At 38.7% G+C, this 19,341-nt stretch overlaps 1 protein-coding gene across 1 annotated transcript; it reads left to right on the forward strand.

The window, feature by feature from the left end:
• Positions 1–2,641: 2,641 nt before the first annotated feature.
• Positions 2,642–9,830, forward strand: dolpp1 (dolichyldiphosphatase 1). Its single transcript, XM_050053597.1, has 8 exons — positions 2,642–2,762; positions 3,466–3,566; positions 3,727–3,811; positions 5,046–5,145; positions 5,572–5,670; positions 6,419–6,547; positions 6,689–6,778; positions 8,438–9,830. The coding sequence occupies exons 1-8, from the start codon at positions 2,687–2,689 to the stop codon at positions 8,472–8,474; spliced, it is 717 nt and encodes a 238-aa protein (XP_049909554.1). The 5' UTR covers positions 2,642–2,686; the 3' UTR covers positions 8,475–9,830.
• The last annotated feature ends 9,511 nt before the right edge of the window (positions 9,831–19,341 follow it).

Genomic DNA, 19,341 nt, shown 5'->3' on the forward strand with positions numbered 1-19,341 from the left:
CTTATCTCTTCAAAGCCAGACTCCATTGAAAAAAACAATCATTTTACCTCGCTGAACATGGGAGCTGCTGGTCTACTGCAGCCTTGGTCAATTAGTTTGTATTATTTTCTGACTTTCCTCAATCGGAACCAAGCATTTAAAACGACAAAATCACACAATAACACAAACAAACTAACTGATCGAGGCAGCAGTAGACCCGCAGCTCCTGTGTTCAGCAAGGTAAAATTACCACTTTTGTCAATGGAGTCTGGCTTTGAAGAGAGCATAGATAAGTTTCACTCATAGTTCACTTCCCCGTCTGTTTGGGAAATACTGAGCATACAACTGGATAAATGAGACTTGGATTATACTGCACCAGTTAAGTGAGAATTTGTAAATGGATGTTTTGATATAGTTTTGCTGTTGTTAAACGTGGACCCCTATTACTTCAGTTCATCAAGAATTATTTCCGCTTTTGGATTCTTTGAAGCATGAGAGAAAAGCAAGGTTTTCTTCACAAACGTAACATAACACAGAGTGAGTAACTGATATACAAATGGTCATTTGGGGGGTGAAGTATTCCTTTAATAAAAAGGACAAAGCATAAGTGTCAAAAACGGATGGCCTTTTGAGGGCTTATTGTTACTGTAAATATTTGAAGTCAGGAGTGTGACGTCCACAAGATGGCAAAAACACTGCAGCATATTACATAGAATTAATTGATTTCTAGAATGTTACCATTAAAACAGTGTTATTCTGAATATTGCCAGCAATAGTAAAATTACAAATCATGACAAATGTCAAATTTGTCTTCAGACAAAGATAAGAAGTGTGACCATTTCTGTTTTTCTGTTGCCAATGTTAGGTTAGCTCCAATGGTAAATTAAGTGTGAGATCTGATGCAGGACTCTCATAATTTATTGTGCTTTTTAAGCCTATTTAGCCTTGACAAAGTAAGTGCAGTCAGCTGGAGAGATGGAGGAGAAGCTCTGGAGTGATTCAATGTCAGGCCAGTGGAGCGTGCACAACTCTTACTGTAATATCCCTGAACAGGTTTCAAAACCTTGCTAAGCCTTCTTCTCACCTCAGGCATGTTTATTCTGATGACTTGTTTGCATTTATTCTCATTCAGACTAATGTTATTCTGCCCTCAAAACACATTCAAGGAGCATAATCAATAAACTGTTTTCTAACTTTCTTTGTCCCTGGACATAGCTACAGTATATCATGGGCCTTCTCCTCTTTATCTCCTTGAAAACATTACAGTTTTGTCTCACTATCAAAGGCAAATATACATAATATTTCACACAGTCAGTATGAATAGTTCTGTCCCACTTTGCATTTCCTCCACATTTTGGATACTGTACACACAATGACATTAGCACGTCTCTTCCTGTCTCTACCTCTGCCGTCTGTGCTCTTTCTATTATTTCAGGCTGTTTACAGAAGTTACGGAGTTTGCACTTGTTCAGGTTTTTGTTGTTTACAATGCGTGTCCTGCCGATCTTCATGCACCTGTCATTCATAGTTAACTTTAAGCAAATTGAAGGGAGCCTGTGGGGTTATCTGCTGTATCTACGCTCTTTACTTCTTCAAATGGAAGCAGAGACATAATGAGTATGTCGAAACATGAGTATAAGAATAGGCTGTATCTATGGATCCAGTGTCAATAGACCAACTGGGAAATAGGTCATGTAGCTCCTCTAATCCTCTAAGGGAGGTTGTTACACAGTATTTGTTTTAGGGTGGTTTTTACCTACCTGAGTGAGCCAGTGTGAGGTGTTAGTATTATTTGCTCTGCAGGTGAACTCCCCTCAGTCGCCAGTTTATTAAGTTCACCTAGCTGGAATGAATACAATCTAATACAACAATCAGGCAATAAATCTATCCCTTTGTGAAGGTTATAATTTTCAGTTTTAAAGAGGTGCTAGTTCAAATGTACAATCATTAGAAGCTGCTGTTTGTTAACTGTGTTGCATTATATGAAGAGTTGTTTTTGTTAATTAGCCTGCCATAACTGATATAAATGAGGTGGACAAAACAATAGAAACAACAGTCAGTAGGTCTATATGTAAAATATCTCAGGGCTAGTTGGTTAGTCAAAAGAGGCTCACTTTGGACCCTGGGAAATTGAAAGGGAAAATTTTCACACTTAAAAAAATATCATTTAAGCAAGAAAAATAACCTCAAGATTATCAATAATTAATGTAATTGTCTGCTGCAGCCTTACCTTTGGGAATAGCTAATAAGTGATCTATAAAGCATTAGCAATGGTGTTATACTAGTTACAACTTGGGTGACATTAAAAAAAATGTACTTTTTTTACATTTAATAATTTGACCCTATAAATTCAGATTTCCACATACAGCAAATATGGGCATATACCTTATCGCAGCATTAAATGGCATGTAGTTTTAGTAATTTATGGGCTACATTAATTTAGTAATCATGAAAAATCCATAATTTCTATTTTTATTTATTTATTAAATTTTTTGAATGAGTGCAGTTTGTTGCTTTAATGTGGAGTGCTGGACTTTTGTGTTTTTTGTTCATTCAATAATTCTTCTCTATGGGCAAAATATCTCATCTCCAGTGCGCGGCTGGGATTGGACGGCTGCTCCGCTGCCGGAGCCAGGCTGAACATCACCATTGGTTAGACACGTGTCTGGGGCGTTTCACTGGGACTGCCCGGTTGTGTCCGGGTAAGATGGCGTTGGAAGAGCAGTGCTCGGCACCACCTCGATGGCGGTCCATATCTCTGACACACGTAGAGTTCCCGGAGGGTACGTAAACTCAACATCTTTCTCTAAGTACTGAAGATGATAACCAGCGGCCGCTTTGTAATTTTCGAAGACTGCGTGTGTTTGCCCGCTACTGAATGGAAACGGCCGTTGGTGATACTGCTAAATAGTGAGACGCTGCAAAACGCCGAGCACAGCGGGGAGTGCAACCCGGACTGCGAAATTGTGAGACAGCGCCGCATGCGCAGTTGGCGCTAATGTCCACAATGAAGGCTAGCTAGCCTGTTAGCTGTCTTAATATCGGCTTTGATATTTTCTCTGAGGAATTAGCGAATATTCCGCGCCCTGTATGAATTATTCGACAAAATTCAATCACCCTGAATAGCAAAATATTATTTAAGACTACGGTGGAAATAAATAGCTATTTCACCACATAGCATTGTAGCCAGGACGGCTAACGTAGTAGCCAGCCCCTTGGCCTCATACTGATTAGTATAACTAGCATAAACCACACTGCACCGACCTCTATGAATTTACTAAAATAGACAATGTGCTGTGTTAGTAAGGCTGAATGATGGTTTAGCTTCTCCACCACAGCAGCTTCCTACTTGTGCTCACAGCTAAATATTTCAACCATCCGGGTTCACTGAGCACCTCAAAGTGTCACTCCCACCAGGGCTAACTAGGTGACTTTACTGTGCTTTATGAAATGTCTCAACATGAATACTGTGGCACTGTGTTTTAGATGATCTGACGGGACAAGTGCTGGCCTACATCAGTCTCCTGCCCATAGCAATCCTCGTGGGTTTTGTCACACTCATAGTGTTTAAACGGGAGCTGCACACGGTGAGTTCTGCACTCTCTCAAAGAGCGCATCACTTTCAAAGTGTTAAGATCTTAACTGTCTCACAGGAGCCTGAACAACATTTGTGTCAGACAGGCCAGAAGTTTGGAAACCTTAATGTGTTGACCAGTTTCTGTGTTTGGTTTTGTTTTGTTTTGACAGATTTCCTTCTTTGGTGGGCTCATCCTGAATGAAGGGGTGAACTGGCTGCTGAAGCACATTCTCAGAGAGCCGCGCCCATGTGCAGGTGAGTGAAGCTGTTGACTTAATGTGAAGATGAGAGGGTTGGGCAAAGTTGCACAGTTGCCCGAAAATCTTGTGACATCAATCACAGTTCAGTTGTACCCAAATAAAAGCTGGGTCCTAAATAATAGCAAGGTTCAAACAATAAAAGAGCTCAGATGGTCAATAAACTCTATTTTTATTTATTTTTTTGCTCAAGTTTGACTTTGAAGAGAAAGTGTTACTGAGGCTATATCGATACCAAAGTTACAGATGCAATTGAATAATAATATTTTGTTATTTTCTTAAGCAAAAATACTAAACATATGCTGGTTTCAGCTTCTCAAATCTAAGGATTAAATAATGTTGTTTATCACAATAATAGTAAACAAACAAATACCTGTGGGACTGTTGGTCATGGAAAATGTATTAATGAATGTAATTGCCACTTGCAGCCCTAATAAATCTAGGACTAGAAGTAATCATTATTTTCTGCCAATTGTTTTTGATTTGTTATTTTGGTCAAAAATGCAGAGAGAGAAAAAAAAATATACAATAGAAAAGCACAGACAACCACAGGATTGACATACACATTAAAGAATTAACACCATGTTAAAGAAAACAGTTACCATGGTATTCAAAACAAACAATAGAAAAAAACAATAGAAATAAATATACATATATTCTTCTAACAGGGTTCCCACAGTCATAGAAAACTCAGAGAGAGAACTCATGGAATTATGTTGTGTAGAATGAAGGTGTAACATTAGTCTTTGTGATGTACTGTAACATAATTTCAAATTTATTTTCTGAAGCTGTCAACATATCGTAGCTCTAATATGCGTTCATGTGTGATGTTTGTTTACCACCATTTCTTCCTTTATTCCGTCTCTACCTCCATGAATGCCAGCTAGTTGAAATTATGGTTGAATTGAGTTTCAATCTGATATGTTTGAAAAGCGTGGGGTGAAAAGGGCAAGAAAAAAAATATGATGGGTCCTTGTAAAGTCATGGAAATGTTTTTAAAAATTTTCGATGAAAATGTGTGGGAACCCAGTTCAGATTGATTATAATGGTGTTCTTGCCAAACCCTAGCCAGACATTTACATTTAGTTAGGAAATGAGAGACGCTCACTTTAGTTTGTAACTTTGGTGATTATCCAGGACAAAATGATTGGTTCTATATTTACATTAAGGTGTACTCAGTATTGTCAGTGTATATTCATATCAGGTTCTGTTGTCTTTTTGTCTTTCTGCAGGAGCTCACACAACCCTAAACACAGAGTATGGGATGCCCTCCAGTCATTCCCAGCTTATGTGGTTCTTTGTTGTTTACTTCTTTCTTTTCCTTTATTTAAGGTGAGTTTGTTTCTTCTTGGTGTTTGCGACGTTTAAGGGTGGAAAAATGCAGCTGTGGAATTCTTAGAAGTGCAGTAACTAGCCAAAGTGTAATGTCCACAGTCTAATCAAATACAGTTATTAACTTTTACAAGGTGGACATTTAACTGTTGAATATTTTCACTGAAGTTGAAAATAAAATAAAAAAAAGATCTAAATAACTGTAAGTCTAGCATCCTATTTGACCCATGGGCCATAAGTTGAGTATCACTGCAGTATATTCATGTCAATGAAGCAAATTATATTAGTATTTGTTATTTATTGGTTTGTTCCAGGGCATGTATATCATTATCACATTATTAATAATCACTCATTAAGCTTCCACTCCACCTTGACATGTCATCATTAGATGTCATGGTGTGAACTCATGCTGACGTCTCTTTTCAGAATGCATCAAACGAACAATGCTCGATGTGTGGACCTGCTGTGGAGACACATACTGTCCATCATCCTGTTGGGCATGGCCTTATCAGTCTCATACAGCAGGTAAGGCTGCAAGAAATTATTTTCATTATCAATTAATCTGCAGATTATTTTCTTGCCTGTAAAATGCCAGGAAGTAGCGAAAAAAAGCCCAGATACTTTCATGTTTCTTGTGCGACAAGAACTAGGGATGCACCCACTGTGAAATTCTATGCTAATACTGATGTTGAAAATAACAGTTTGGCTGATACCAATGTTTTGTTATTGTTAATTTTGTTTTTGTTGTTATTTATTCCCCCTTTTGTGCCAGGGAAACAAAGAAATCTTCATTAAATAACACTGTTTTTAAGTCATCAGTCTGTCATTACACTACCTTTGAATGAGCACAAAGTCAACCATACAAATTTAGGAAGCACCCTTTAACATAACCTTTCATGTGAAAAACATTTAAAAGAAAAGAAAGCATCTGCTTCAAAAGTCTTTATTCTCTGTCTACTATATATTTTATATTGCTGTGAAAGCAAAAAAAATCTTCATTCTTCAAACGACTGTATTTATTCAAGTTTCATGCTAAATTACATTTTTAAAAATAAATTTAATAGCATAGCATTTAAACACACCAGGATAACATTAAAATTTACCTTTGCCAAGTAAAAAGCCAAATTGTGCTCTTGCATTTGTAACAGCAGCATTTTGTCCCTATAAACACCCCAAGTTTGATACAATCTGAAGTGCATGCTGATGGACTTAGTTTACTTAAGGACTCCAACTTGTGTTTTCTTGAACATAGTTTTTTCTGTCTCCCTCTCAGGGTCTACCTGTTGTATCACACCTGGAGCCAGGTTTTCTATGGCGGAGTGGCCGGTTGTATAATTGGCATAGTCTGGTTCTTTTTCACACAAGAGGTGCTGACACCATTATTCCCCAAAATAGCAGCGTGGTAAGTAGTGCTCTCATTTCTCTGTCTCCTCCTTGTGTCACAGGGGAAGATGATTCGTTCTCAGCCTGAATAAGTGGATAAAACTGCTCTGTGATGGTTACTCTTAATGATTTGTTCTTTCAACGTTTTCATCATGTATAGGCCAATATCAGAGTACTTCCTGGTGCGAGATACAAGCCTGATCCCCAACATCTTATGGTTTGAGTATACAGTGACCAGATCAGAGGCAAGGTAAGTTGCTGTCTTGAACGTTCTGTATTCCACCCACTACACTTCATTTATAACCGTTAACGCCCGGTCACACCAGAAAGTAACACACTGACTTTTACCTAGACATTGGTAGAAGCTTGGTGACATAGTGAGTACTCTCAGGGTGAGCTGGTAAAGTACTGTAGCTTGTGAGGTAACAGCTAACATTTTAGCAAGCTAGGAACATGCAAGTGCTTGTCAGCCACAGTACTTGTCTGAGCTTCTTTCTGTTTCCTTTGCACAGAGCGCATTATTCCTGTCTCAAGATTGAACATCATTTAATTCAATAGAGAGTTTTGGAGAAAGAGGGAAGAAAGCTTTCCAAGCTCACTAGTCTGCTTACAGTCAGTTAGCAAGCTTGTTAGCTCATTTGCTAACAAGATGCTTGACTCCTGTTTGCAAACCCTGCCTCTGTTGTACAGCAGTTTATATGTAGACAGAGGAGGTTAAATACAAGTGAAGGGTGCAACACGGCAGATAACTTACAATAGCTTTTTCATTTAGGACTCTCTGTGCACCAGCACGTACTTTCGGTTCATCCAAAGTTTTTCACTGTGCCTTTTTGTGGTGAAATATTACATTTCAAATTTTACCTTCTCTGTCATTTCCCACACAAATTGGTAATTTTTAACCAGGGGTGTAACGATACACAGAAGTCACAGTGCGATTCATACCACAGTTTAGGTGCCAAGGTTTGGTGCAAGTTTGGTACAGGTGGAACAATTTAAATACATAAGAATCGGTTTGTTTTCATTTATTTTGAAACAGACAGTAGCTCAAGTGTCAAAGACAGACAGAGAGAAGAGAGAGCATATTGCCCACTGTCAATTTTAGAAAACTATTTTAATTATAGAAATAAGAAGCATCTTAAACATTTCTGTATTCCACCAAACACTGAACAAACACTTTCCCACAAGGCAACAGGTCACAACAAGCTATAAAACTGAAAAAGCATCTTTTATGAAATGAAATTGAAAATATAAAATAAAAAAATAATAAAACTTGTGCATTAGGAGAAGTGTTTCAGTTGGTTCTACCTTGGCTATATGCCAGTGTAAATGCCAGTTGCTTCAGTAATTTTATTAATTCCCTTCTGCTCATGCATCTAAAGGCTGCATGCTGGGCTTCGGTTCGCTTTTTCCTCGTCATGGTGATTGGCATATGTGGGTGATACAAAGGCGGCGCATGGTGACACACCTCACTATCGTCTCTCTCTGCGTTGCTGTTGTAGCTGACCTGTAACCAGCAGGCAGGTCTTCTAGCGCCACCATTTCATTTGCGCTGGCCATAGTGTAACTGACTTGGAGGCCAATCTGCTTGTTGTGCAAACCTCAGCACATGTTGCTAACGGTGTAGGCCCAAATAATAAATGTCAAGTGCACCTGAGCAACCATTGAAAATGTTAAGCTGCACTTGACAGGTTTTTGATTGAATCTGGAGCCCTGGGATTGTAAAGTTCACCAGAGATCTGTGTAGATTTACACTGTCCCTAGCAAATCCACTCTATGCTGCAATTCCAGTTAAATTGATTGAATTTGTTACTTTAAAAAGCAGGTGTGACTGGGCTTTTAGTTTGCTTGAATGTGTTTAATTTATTATGTGACTTAATTCATTTTGTTTTGTTTGTTTTTCCCCTTTTAGGAACAGACAACGAAAGCTTGGAACAAAACTTCAGTGATCTCCACAGTTCTTCTGTGAAACTGAGTTTAGAACCACACTCACACACGCACACACTCTCTCATATACACACACAAACAAAATGCTCACTCGACAAAAACACACTGGAGAACCAATCTTTTGGACTGACGTGGTTGCAAGGAGTAAAGGGCAAAAACCGTTTACAGGTGGCGAAAGAGTGCCTGGACCTGGCCCGGAGCCTACAGCCTGAGCAAGTCCGTCCACACGCCTCTCCTTCTTGTACAGCTTGCCCAAAATGCTCTTCAATGCATGCAAGACTGTGCAAGAGGCATACTATTTAATGATAGATTAATATATATATTTTAACTATAAACGCACGCTGACAGTAACAGTGTACTGTAAGAGATTCGAGGAGCCTAAAAAAGGAGGCTTTGGTCAAGTTTCAAACACATTGGTGGGCGTCATTGCAGCATGTATTTAGTGATTCCTTTTTTAAATATTCGGACGGATAGCTGGTGGGAACAGGTGGGGAGGGGGGTTGGTTATGGCTAGGTTGGGGGTATGTGGAATTAACCATTTTTCATTGTTATATAATAGAAAATAAACAATTTCTAAAATTGGTTATGATGTAATATAAATGAAAATTTGCACTTTGTGAAATTTACAAGTTAAAAAAAAAAAGACGACTAACACTAGTTAAATGTTAAGACCCTTCTCCTCTTTTCCCTCATCAGTCTTTGCTTTGTGTCTTTGACTGTCAGTCCTAATATATTAGACTCCAAAGCTGATCTGCAAGCAGTGTAAATTTAATCTGTACTATTGAGCATCCAAGTTGTGCTTTCTGTTCATATCCACGTTTGAGGATTATGAGACTGAATCACAGCAGCAGGTTTCAGTTATTTTCGTTGTTGAGCACACTTTGGACTGAGGTGGTGTTTTCCTAATGCCTCACACACAGTAGCAGCCTGGGAACAGGATTCTGGGAATCAGTTTTTTTTTTGTTTTGTTTTTTTATTCTTTCAGTTTCTTATTGTGTTTTCTGATGTCGCAGAGAACAATTTTCTTTTTAACCTGCATTTCCGAGATAACATTCCATATCATTTAGTGAGAAAACATACATAAAGACTGCCGAGGGGATATGTTTTCTTTTTGTATTATTTTTGAAGAAAGGAGAAAAAAAAAAGCCTCAGGTCAGTCGTAGCATGTGATTATGCTTAATTCCTCACAGCTCATGGCAGCTCATGTTGACAGCTGCCATGTGGGGATCTGAAGCTGATTTAAAACTGTCATATCATTAGCTCCACAAAGGGAAGTAGTTCTCTTAGAGTTTGATTTTTTTTTTTTTTTTCATGTGTAACCTATATCAGGCTGAATAAAAATGTGTTTATGTACAAGAGACAGTTCAAGCGTTGTGCATTGGCATGTTTTTGAATCCAGAGTGCTTTGTAACTTGTTTGCTTTTTGCCTCAAATATGGCACTTGATAGTCTGGTTTACTGATCGTCTATTTGCTGCATATTCCATGTTGTGTCTGTTTGATGGCAGCTGGGCTGTGTCTCAGTTTATCTGTCCTGGTGCATCACAGACACCAAAAGTGAAGCGGAAGATAAAATGTGATAGAAGTGCTGATAAAAAGATGACAGCCCTTTAGAAATGTTGCAGTGATGCCATTTTAACATCCTGATGCTAAGCAGCTAAATGTTTACCTCCTGAGTTTTCTGTGATTGCACACTAACATTTGATAATTAGCACTTAACTCAAAGTACAGTTGAGGTTAATGGGAGTGGCATCAAATTGCAGGTATTTGGTCATAAATGTAATTATTGGACAAATTTAAAGTTTGACCTGATGATGGCACTAGAGGAAAGGTTTAGAAATCACTGAAGCAGTTATAATGCATCCTGAGGGGGACACATTTCATAACAGTTCATGCAGTAGCTGTTGAGACCTGTAACCCATGGCCACGAAGTTCAAAGTCATGGTGGCGCTAGAGGAAAGTCAGGGGATTGCCAGATTAATACATGAATGTCTGAACCAAATGTCATGACAATCCATACTGTAGTAGTTGAGCTATTGCTGGATAAAAGCGAGGGACCAAAGCGGCGAGCATGTATAAAAACATGTAACTATAGGCTATATAAAAACTAGAAACTGCACTAAATACAACATGTAATGTGATCAAGGTGGCCAATACAAATTTGCTCTCATTAGATATCCAACAATCATAGTCAGCCCCACAATGAGACAATGACAATCAAACTGCGCAACTCTGTTCTCCCCAAAGAGACAATTGTTTTGGAAAATGTAACAATGAATTAAAGATGTTACCTTATTTGTCAGAGGCAGAAGCATTCAGTATGTATTTGGAGACAATACGGGCTAGTGTAGGTGACAAATGAAAAATAACCCTCTGTTCCGTTCAAACAATGAACAAGCTCCTTGTCTGGTGAAGGGAGTGTCATGTATTTCTCTCTGTGCACTCTATTCCCCGATGTGACTGCTGAGCACTGCCAGAGAATACACTTCAGGCCTCTCCTAAAGAAACATCTGCCCTATTTAAACGACCCATTCCATTTTTGATTCACTTTTCAGGTCTAACCTCAGGCTATCCCCAAACACCCGTCGGGAACGAGTGTAGCCTAGATAAAAAATGATGAAGACCTCAACCTATTTCTGTTTTTCTAAGCTATTTTCTCTGACCTACACTGTTTGGATGAGCAGTGAGCGCTTGTATAGAAACCTTTTTTGGAAGTGATGGTTCAGAGCTGGTGGTCACCTCCCTCCAGAGATATGTCTTTCATGAACAGATGTTTAATTCTGGTCTTTCATATTGTTTGTTATAAAAAGTTAAGGCCATACTGACATGATACATGTAGATGATGTGCATTACACCCTTCATTTCCAGCAGAGGTGCCAAGCTGTCCCATACTGGGACACTAAGTCCACAGAAATCTGAAACATACAAGGACTGACATCCACTGGATGAAGGTTGCTATTGCAGTGTTAGCTTAATCTCGGGCAGCAAGTGGAAATCATAAAACACCATCTTACTGAGATGTTTTCATCTTATATATGTTACAAAAAAAAGTGTCTTCCCCAAGCTTGGGTCTTCTAGAGGCTTGGGAGTTTGAGGGTTCTACACAATACCATAGCTGTTCCTGGTACTGCACTTCTATGGACAGAGACCTCAGATGGTGTACCTTGAATCTGCAGGAGCCACTCTCCCAGTCTGTGGGTCACAGCCCCGAGTGCTCTGATTACCACTGGCACCAATGTTGCCTTTACTCCCCACATCTTTTCTAGCTCCTCTTTCAGCCCTTGACATTTTTTGAGCTTCTTGTGTTCCTTCTACCTAATGTTGCCATCGCTCAGGATTGCTACATCTATCACTGCTGCCTTCTACTGTTGTTTGTGGATCAACGCAATGTCCAGTTGGTTAGCCATCACCAGTTTGTCAGTCTGGATCTGGAAGTCCCACATGATCTTAGCTCTTTCATTCTCAACCACCTTAGGAGGTGTCTTCCATTCTGACCTGGGGAATTCCAGCCCATACTCAGTGCAGATGTTCCTGTACACTATGCCAGCCACTCGGTTATGGTGTTCCATGTACGCTCTTCTGCCTGCATCTTACACCCTGCTATTATGTGCTGAACAGTCTCAGGAGCATCTTTGCACAGCCTGCACCTGAGGTCCTGTCTGGTGTGGTAGACCTCTGTTTCTATTGATCTTGTACTAAGTGCCTGTTCTAATGCTGCCATGATTAGTGCTTCTGTGCTGTCTTTCGGTCCAGCCTTTTCCAGCCACTGGTAGGATTCCTTGATGTCGGCCACTTCTTCAATCTGTCGGTGGTACATGCCGTGCAGGGGCTTGTCTTTCCATGATGATTCATTCTCCTCTGCGTTAACGGGTTTCTGGTGCCTGAGGTATTCACTTAGCAGCTCATCTTTGGGGGCCATCTTCTTGATGTATTCCTGGATCTTGGCTGTTTCGTCCTGGACAGTGGCTCTGACGCTCACCAGTCTTCTGCCCCCCTCGCTATGCTTAGTGTACAGTCTTAGGGTGCTGTATGTGGGATGAAACCCTCCATGCACTGTGAGAAGCTTCCTTGTCTTGATATCAGTGGCCTCTATCTCCTCCTTTGGCCAGCTTATTATAGCAGTGGGGTATCTGATGACTGGCAGGGTGGACGTGTTGATGTCTCGGACCTTGTTGACTTCCTTGCGGACTCCTCATGGTTCCCATTCGCCTGCAGGATCCCAAGGTATTTGTAGCTGTCCTGAACATCTGCAGTGCTGCGTTCTGGTAGCTCAACCCTTCGGTCCAGGTCTAGATCCTGGTGATGCGACTCATTGAGTCGTTGTATTGCTCATTCCTGGCATACAGTCATTTATACTTAGGTACTTTTGCCTTATTGCATATTTCCAATTTTTGCTGCATCTATTGCATTAGAAAAGGAAGTATTGTACTTTGTAATCCATTTCATTTGTCCAACAAAAGGATTATACATAAGAAAAGATCTGATGAGCTCGAACACAGTGTGAGATAAATTATTATGATTTAAATTAGCACCTCGTTGACCTTGTTAATTGTGTTGAGCACCACTTGCAGCTACAACATTAAAATGCTGCTTACACATTATTGCACAAATAACTTGGAGGCACTGAAGACTGCTCAGTCACACGCTCAGTAAGAATAATGGGATCCTGTCAAAGTCAGAGCACACACAGTCTTGATGATTAGCTGAGTTTTTGAGAGTTTCCAAACTTGAACTCTGATTGTTTCTTATTTAGTCATAAGAATTTAAAGGTCCAGTGAGTAGGATTTAGTTGCGTCTATCAACATTGTGTGTAGGAGATCTACGGTGGCCAGAAACTTGAAAACATTAACAGTCCTAGTGTCCTAGTCCTAGCCAGTGTTTGGTTTGTCCGTTCTGGGCTACTGTAGAAACAACATGAATAACTCTGCCGAAAAGACCTGGGCCATTTGTAAATAAAACTGCTTATTCCAAGGTAACAAAAATGCAACGATTCTTAGTTTAGGTGATGATTATACACTAATAAAAACAAAGTTATGAATATCATTTCTGCCAGTAGGTGCCTCTAAATCCTACACACTGAACCTTTAATTTTATGTAGAAACACTTTTAAAGGCACAGTCTAAAATGTAGAACCACCCACCAGTAAAATCCAAAATAGGATCTCACTAACATCAAAACAGAATAACAGCCTTACTTGTTACAATAGTGAGGACATTTTTCATTTGAGATGAACATTTTTCACCTGCCGAATGGTGCACACTTTAATTTGTTTGTGGGACAGATTAAATTGCAAGTCAACTACTGCAGATTGATTAACAAGCCACTCTCTAACTGCAACTCTTCCACAGTGGAGATGTTTATTTGCATCCTGTGTACCATGTTAATCGCTTAATAGTTGGCTAAGATGTAAAAATGTTACAGAGCAAGCTGGACGCTTCTCAGGTAAGCTTTGCGTCTGTTTTGTAATGACAGATAGATGTTATGTGTTTTGGTAGCTCTGTGCTTTGATTTTAATAAAGTTATGTGAGCATTGTTTCTATTTTCTTTTGGTTTTATGCATGAAGCCAAAAGAAAATAGAAACGATGCTCACATAACTTTCATTTCTGTGCAAATGCAGCGACAGTCCAGAAACACTGTCATATTAAATGTTGTCGTGTTTTGTTACTCGTACCATCTGAACACAAATCAGTGGATTTGAATCAAAAGGGTTTAATAGGCATTTTGGATGAAAAGTACACACATCAAGTAAAAGATCTTGAGGGGATTTATTCGACGAAGTAAACAACTTGTTATTTGTATTTGTTAAGTCCCTTGATTTGGTCCTGTAAAGCTCGGCCAAACCGGCTTCAAATATCCTGGATTCGAGTCCTCGAAATGTACTTTTGAGGAGAACTGCCTCAACATTAACTGCAACAAATGCCGGAGATGTCTGTCTAATTTAGAATTTTGTCAGATTTTACTGACTGGCAAAATCACATTTCTGCCAGAAGATGTTGGCAAGAATTTCAGAGTGTAATCTCACAGGAGAGATCGGCAGCAGCTTTGAGTTTGTTCACGCTTCGAAATGGAAGCTGTTCAACGTCTTTGCTCGAATTAATGTCAGGAAATTTACTGTTTATTAGACAAACAAGATTTACAAGTGGTCACATTGCTTCAAAGGGATTTTACTAATAATGTAGGATTTTGAACATTTTCTGCAGTAAAGTAATATTCGACTCTTTTCAAACACTCACTTGTAGTTGTTTTTAACTGCATTAACAACACGTGTAGTAAGGATAACAGACATTAGACATCACATCAGCTCTGATCTTCTGACTATATCACAAATACAATTCAAGTCAAACTGACTAAGTACTTCATTGTTCTAAATGTTCCTATATAGGTTTTACACTGAGCACCTCTACTGTTGAGCCAACACCACTAGATGGCACCCATCTTACACCCATAGGGCTGCAATGAGTCCAGCTCTGATTTGTTCAGTACCTATCACACTGCAGGCTTACTGTAACTCACACCACCAGACAAACCATACAGCAGCAGCATCATGCATGTTGATGTCTATGAGATTCATTGATCTGCTTTTAAGTTGCAATATCTTTTTTTAAAAAGATGGAATTAACCAGATTGAGTCATCTCAAGCACTCAGGACATCACGCCAAAAATATTCCCAGTGTGCACTGCAGTTTTCAGAACCAACCCTTTGGAAAAACTTATGTTTAGCATGTTGGCATCCTTATGGTGCAGTTTAAGTAGTCATGTTTAGTTTTTTTGGTTTCAACTGAACAGAGTGTAAATTATAACCCCCAAATTGAAAAAAAAAAAAAAAAAAAAAAGCTCAACGAATTGGTTGAAATGTTCATTATAGGTTAAAAGTTGTCAACCACAATTGAATGTTGTCATGGTATTTAAAGTTTTCTGAACATAAACTGTGTACACTAATGTTGCTCCTGTGCATAAAAGGAGAGTATTTCACTTCAATGGAGAAAAAAAATAACGCTGTTTGTTGAGAGTGCACTTTTACTGTAAATGGAAACTGTTTGGCAGAGGATCATATTTAAAAACTGTTTGGTCAGTCGGGGAAAAGTAGAACAGAATGGAGGGCTATTTTCTTCCTAAACATCATAAACTTATCACCCATGTTCTTTGAATTTTTCTAGATTTTTGTGACATTTATATTCATCTAATGAATGCTGGCCAAACTTTAAAGAATCATTGAGAATTTAAATCAGTTTGAGTTACTGTCAGGAGAGTAAACTGGCCACAAGACAGGATTTTAATAGGCAACATTAGTTTTTATGTATGAGATCATTTTAAATATATATTTCAGGTACATTAAAAACATTCAGAAGACGATTTATGTCAAGCAGCCCCTCCAAACTGACTTCAGTATACCACTTAAGCAAAGAAACATTAAGTAAATCAAATAGCATAAAAGATCCATCCATAAGGATACAAATAAATGCCAAATGAATCAGGGAAGTAGAGTTTTATGCCGTCTCTGCCAACTAATCTTGAAACACTGAAGAGTCTGTGTTAATTAGTGTCTGAAAAGCCACTATCTCCTGCTCTGAAACATGCAAACAGAGTGTTTGTACAGATAACACCATTGTTTCAACAAATGTATGAGCGGTGGCATAAGGCGCGTTCAAACTGCCACCCTCACATTTCTTTTTTTGTCTCTTGGATAGAAACATAAAACACAAACAACCTGCCTGATCTTAAATTTAACTACAACAGCGTTTAAACAAATGTATTAAAGCACATTTAGCCTACACACCACCCTGCTGTTATTCTTTTTTTTTCTGCGTTTTGTTCTTTTTGGACATACTTAGAATCTTTTGGGAATAAAATCCGTTGTGTTCACGAGCCAAATGATTGTCTTGATCTGATCCAAAATATTAAAGCAGCTCATTGAGCCTGTTGCTTCACTGATATTTGTGAGAAAATGTGACAAAATAAACTCCCCTTTATCTCACCCCTACATTGATTTAATTTGCATATCTGAAGCTAAGAAAGTAAATCATCAGGTGTCCTGGCAGGAGACAAGAGTCTTTATTTAGAGTCAGTGGACTCCTACTCAGATGTCTGGAAGTTGTACTTTCTGAAGAAAAGTTTTCCGCACATGAGTAGATTCCTGCTGAACTCAACCAATTCAGAAGCTGCAGGCAGCAACAACTCAAGTCGACTGACTGGAGCGCAGCAGACAGCAAAGAAACAAACAAAGGGAGACAAATTGCTCCTGATCACCTGAGTTTGATCACAAAGAGCAAAGCAAATGATAACAAATCAAATAGTTCTTAGTCACTAGCTAGTGGAATGCTCTAAGGATGACAATGTTGTCTAAGGATGACTTTAGTCCAGGTCATGGGCGGAGTATGAGACAATGGGCCCCTGGGCACAGATATAAGGAAGGCCCCACCACCTCTGCTACATAGGAGCAAGACACATCGACTTTATATTTGTTTAGTTTCTTTTTGTTGTTGTTTTGCTTGTTCTTGTCATTATGCATCTCTCTGAGGTTTTGTGTCTCTTCTTAGTTTTTTTTTGTGTGTAGTTGTTTTGCCACTTTCTGTAGTTGTAGTGAGCCTCTTTGTGTCCTTGTTGGGTCTTTTTTTTGGTCTCTTTTCAGTAATTTTACACATTCTTTGTGGTAATTTTGAGTCTCTTCTTGGTCGGCACATGTTTATTTGACAGACAGGTGAAGGCCAAGGGGGGCCCTGAAACTTTGGGCCCCTTGGTCTGTACCCGGTAGGCCCATTCATTAACCCATGGTCCAGAGTGAAATATCTCACCAGCTATAGGATGGATTGCCATGAAAGTTTGTATAGACATTCATCTCTGAACTAGAAATATGTACAACTAATCTTAATCTTGGAAAATATTTGAAAAAAGCCGAACAAACCCAAAACAGGTTCTATTTAAAAAAAAAAAAAAGAGTAAATAAACTAAAGCTCTTTGACAGGTTTACTTCTCAAGTGTTGTGAGGAAGTATAAAGTGACATAAAACACAAATACTCAACCTGAAAGATTAATAAGAGTAATGTACTTGAATTCACCATTTAATGCACCAATAAAAAGTACCAAATTTGATAAATGCATGATAACTGGACATAAATTATAATCACTGTATAACTGTAACATTATTTTCAGGTAAATGTCAAAAGCCCTCACTGCCTTACTGTCTTTGTTTTTCTGCAGTCTCTCCACTTGGGGGCAACACACACTGACCTTAAGTCAGTTTTATAGAAGCAGAAGTTCCCTTGTGACATGGGTTGGTTCAAGGACAAAACAGATATTTAGAGGACAAACATTATTGCTAATCAAATTGTTGTAATATTTTTGTTTGTATGTATCTATAGTGTGTTCTATCAGCCAGTTAAAGTCATTAAATCTATTTCCTGTCCTCATAGCTGACATTTAGCAGCTGGTTTAAGACTAAGAACATTTGTCCACTGATACCTCCAGTAAATTTTGTTATAGTCTAGAAATGCAAGACGTTTATAAAGCTTTGATTGCTGAGATTTTTTTTTTTTAGTTCTGGCCCCTCACCTCCAGTAGTTTTAGTCTTTTTTTAGACACTGAGAGAAGAGTGAGGGAAAACAGCAGACAGAGTCTCTGTTAGGTCCTGATCGTAGGCCAGCTGGTGAACACGTGGTGCTATTTTTACACAATATGGACCTTATGTTGCACTCATTTTAATATTGCAGAGGATAAACAAACAAACACAACTCATAAACAGCTCTCAAGCTGCAGCCTGGCAGTATTTATACCAAATATTGTACCCATGAACTGCAACATCTGCTTCTGTACACCTGCTTTTGAATAATCCCTCGCTGTCTCATTCAGCTTCAGAGAGGATCTAATTGCCACAAGTTGTACACCAATTTATGAATCACTCCCATCACAGAATGTCCTCCAAGAGAGAGTCCAGTTGGACTCTTGTACTGCAGATGGGGGTAAAATCTGCACTGCAGACTGATTAAAGCAATAGGGGACACTTCTTTGGTGCCGCGCAGCCCACTTCACCTTAGTGAAGCAGTGATAATTAGTAGTAGTAATAGTGTTTGAATCTTATGAGCAACTTAATACCTAACACTGAGATGTATCCACTACTTTAAATATGCTAACATTTTATTGTTGCATTCATAAGCAGTATATAAACCTTTAACAAATGGTTTATAACAAAGTGTAATATAGTTGTAAGCTGATATAAGTGTTTATTAATGTACTTGCCAACCACTGTAATTTAAGTTTTAACGATAAGCATTTAGCAGTGGGCACATTTTACAACTGTATTTTCAGATGCTTTCAAGATTCAAATTAATTTACTTACATAAGAGCATCCGCTTTCCACAACTGCACTGTTATTAAAATATCAAACTAAGGTTAAAGTCACAAGCTTTAATAATACAGTGGTTTGGTGACAGCTGTAATTATCGTGGTAGTAAATGTGGTTTTAAGTGCAGAACACACTTGCTGAGCAGCTGCTTTGTCAGAAATATAACAAAAGAGAGACTGATATATCTGTTTGCAGTGCAGCCAAACAATTTCATGTTGTTTTAATTTATAAGTTTGTCAATAATAATTGCAAACACAATTTGATTTCCGGCTACACGCGGCATGAGCGGTTTTCTCAAATAAAATATAAGTTGTTGTATTGAATCCGGTGCAGAAATGGCCGCCACCAGCAATGGAAACTATTATTAAACACTTGAACATAACATCAGTAAAATAAGAACGACCTAAAATGACAGAAACTATCTTTAGAAAAAAAAAATGTATTTGACGTGTATTTTGAGTGTTTAGGTTGGCCAATGTCTCAGCTGCTAACATGGAGGAGGCGGGGTTTATAACCTATACTGTCGCAAGC

This window comes from Epinephelus moara, chromosome 9 (genome assembly GCF_006386435.1).
Source record: "Epinephelus moara isolate mb chromosome 9, YSFRI_EMoa_1.0, whole genome shotgun sequence".
In the NCBI taxonomy this organism is placed as follows: Eukaryota; Metazoa; Chordata; class Actinopteri; order Perciformes; family Serranidae; genus Epinephelus; species Epinephelus moara.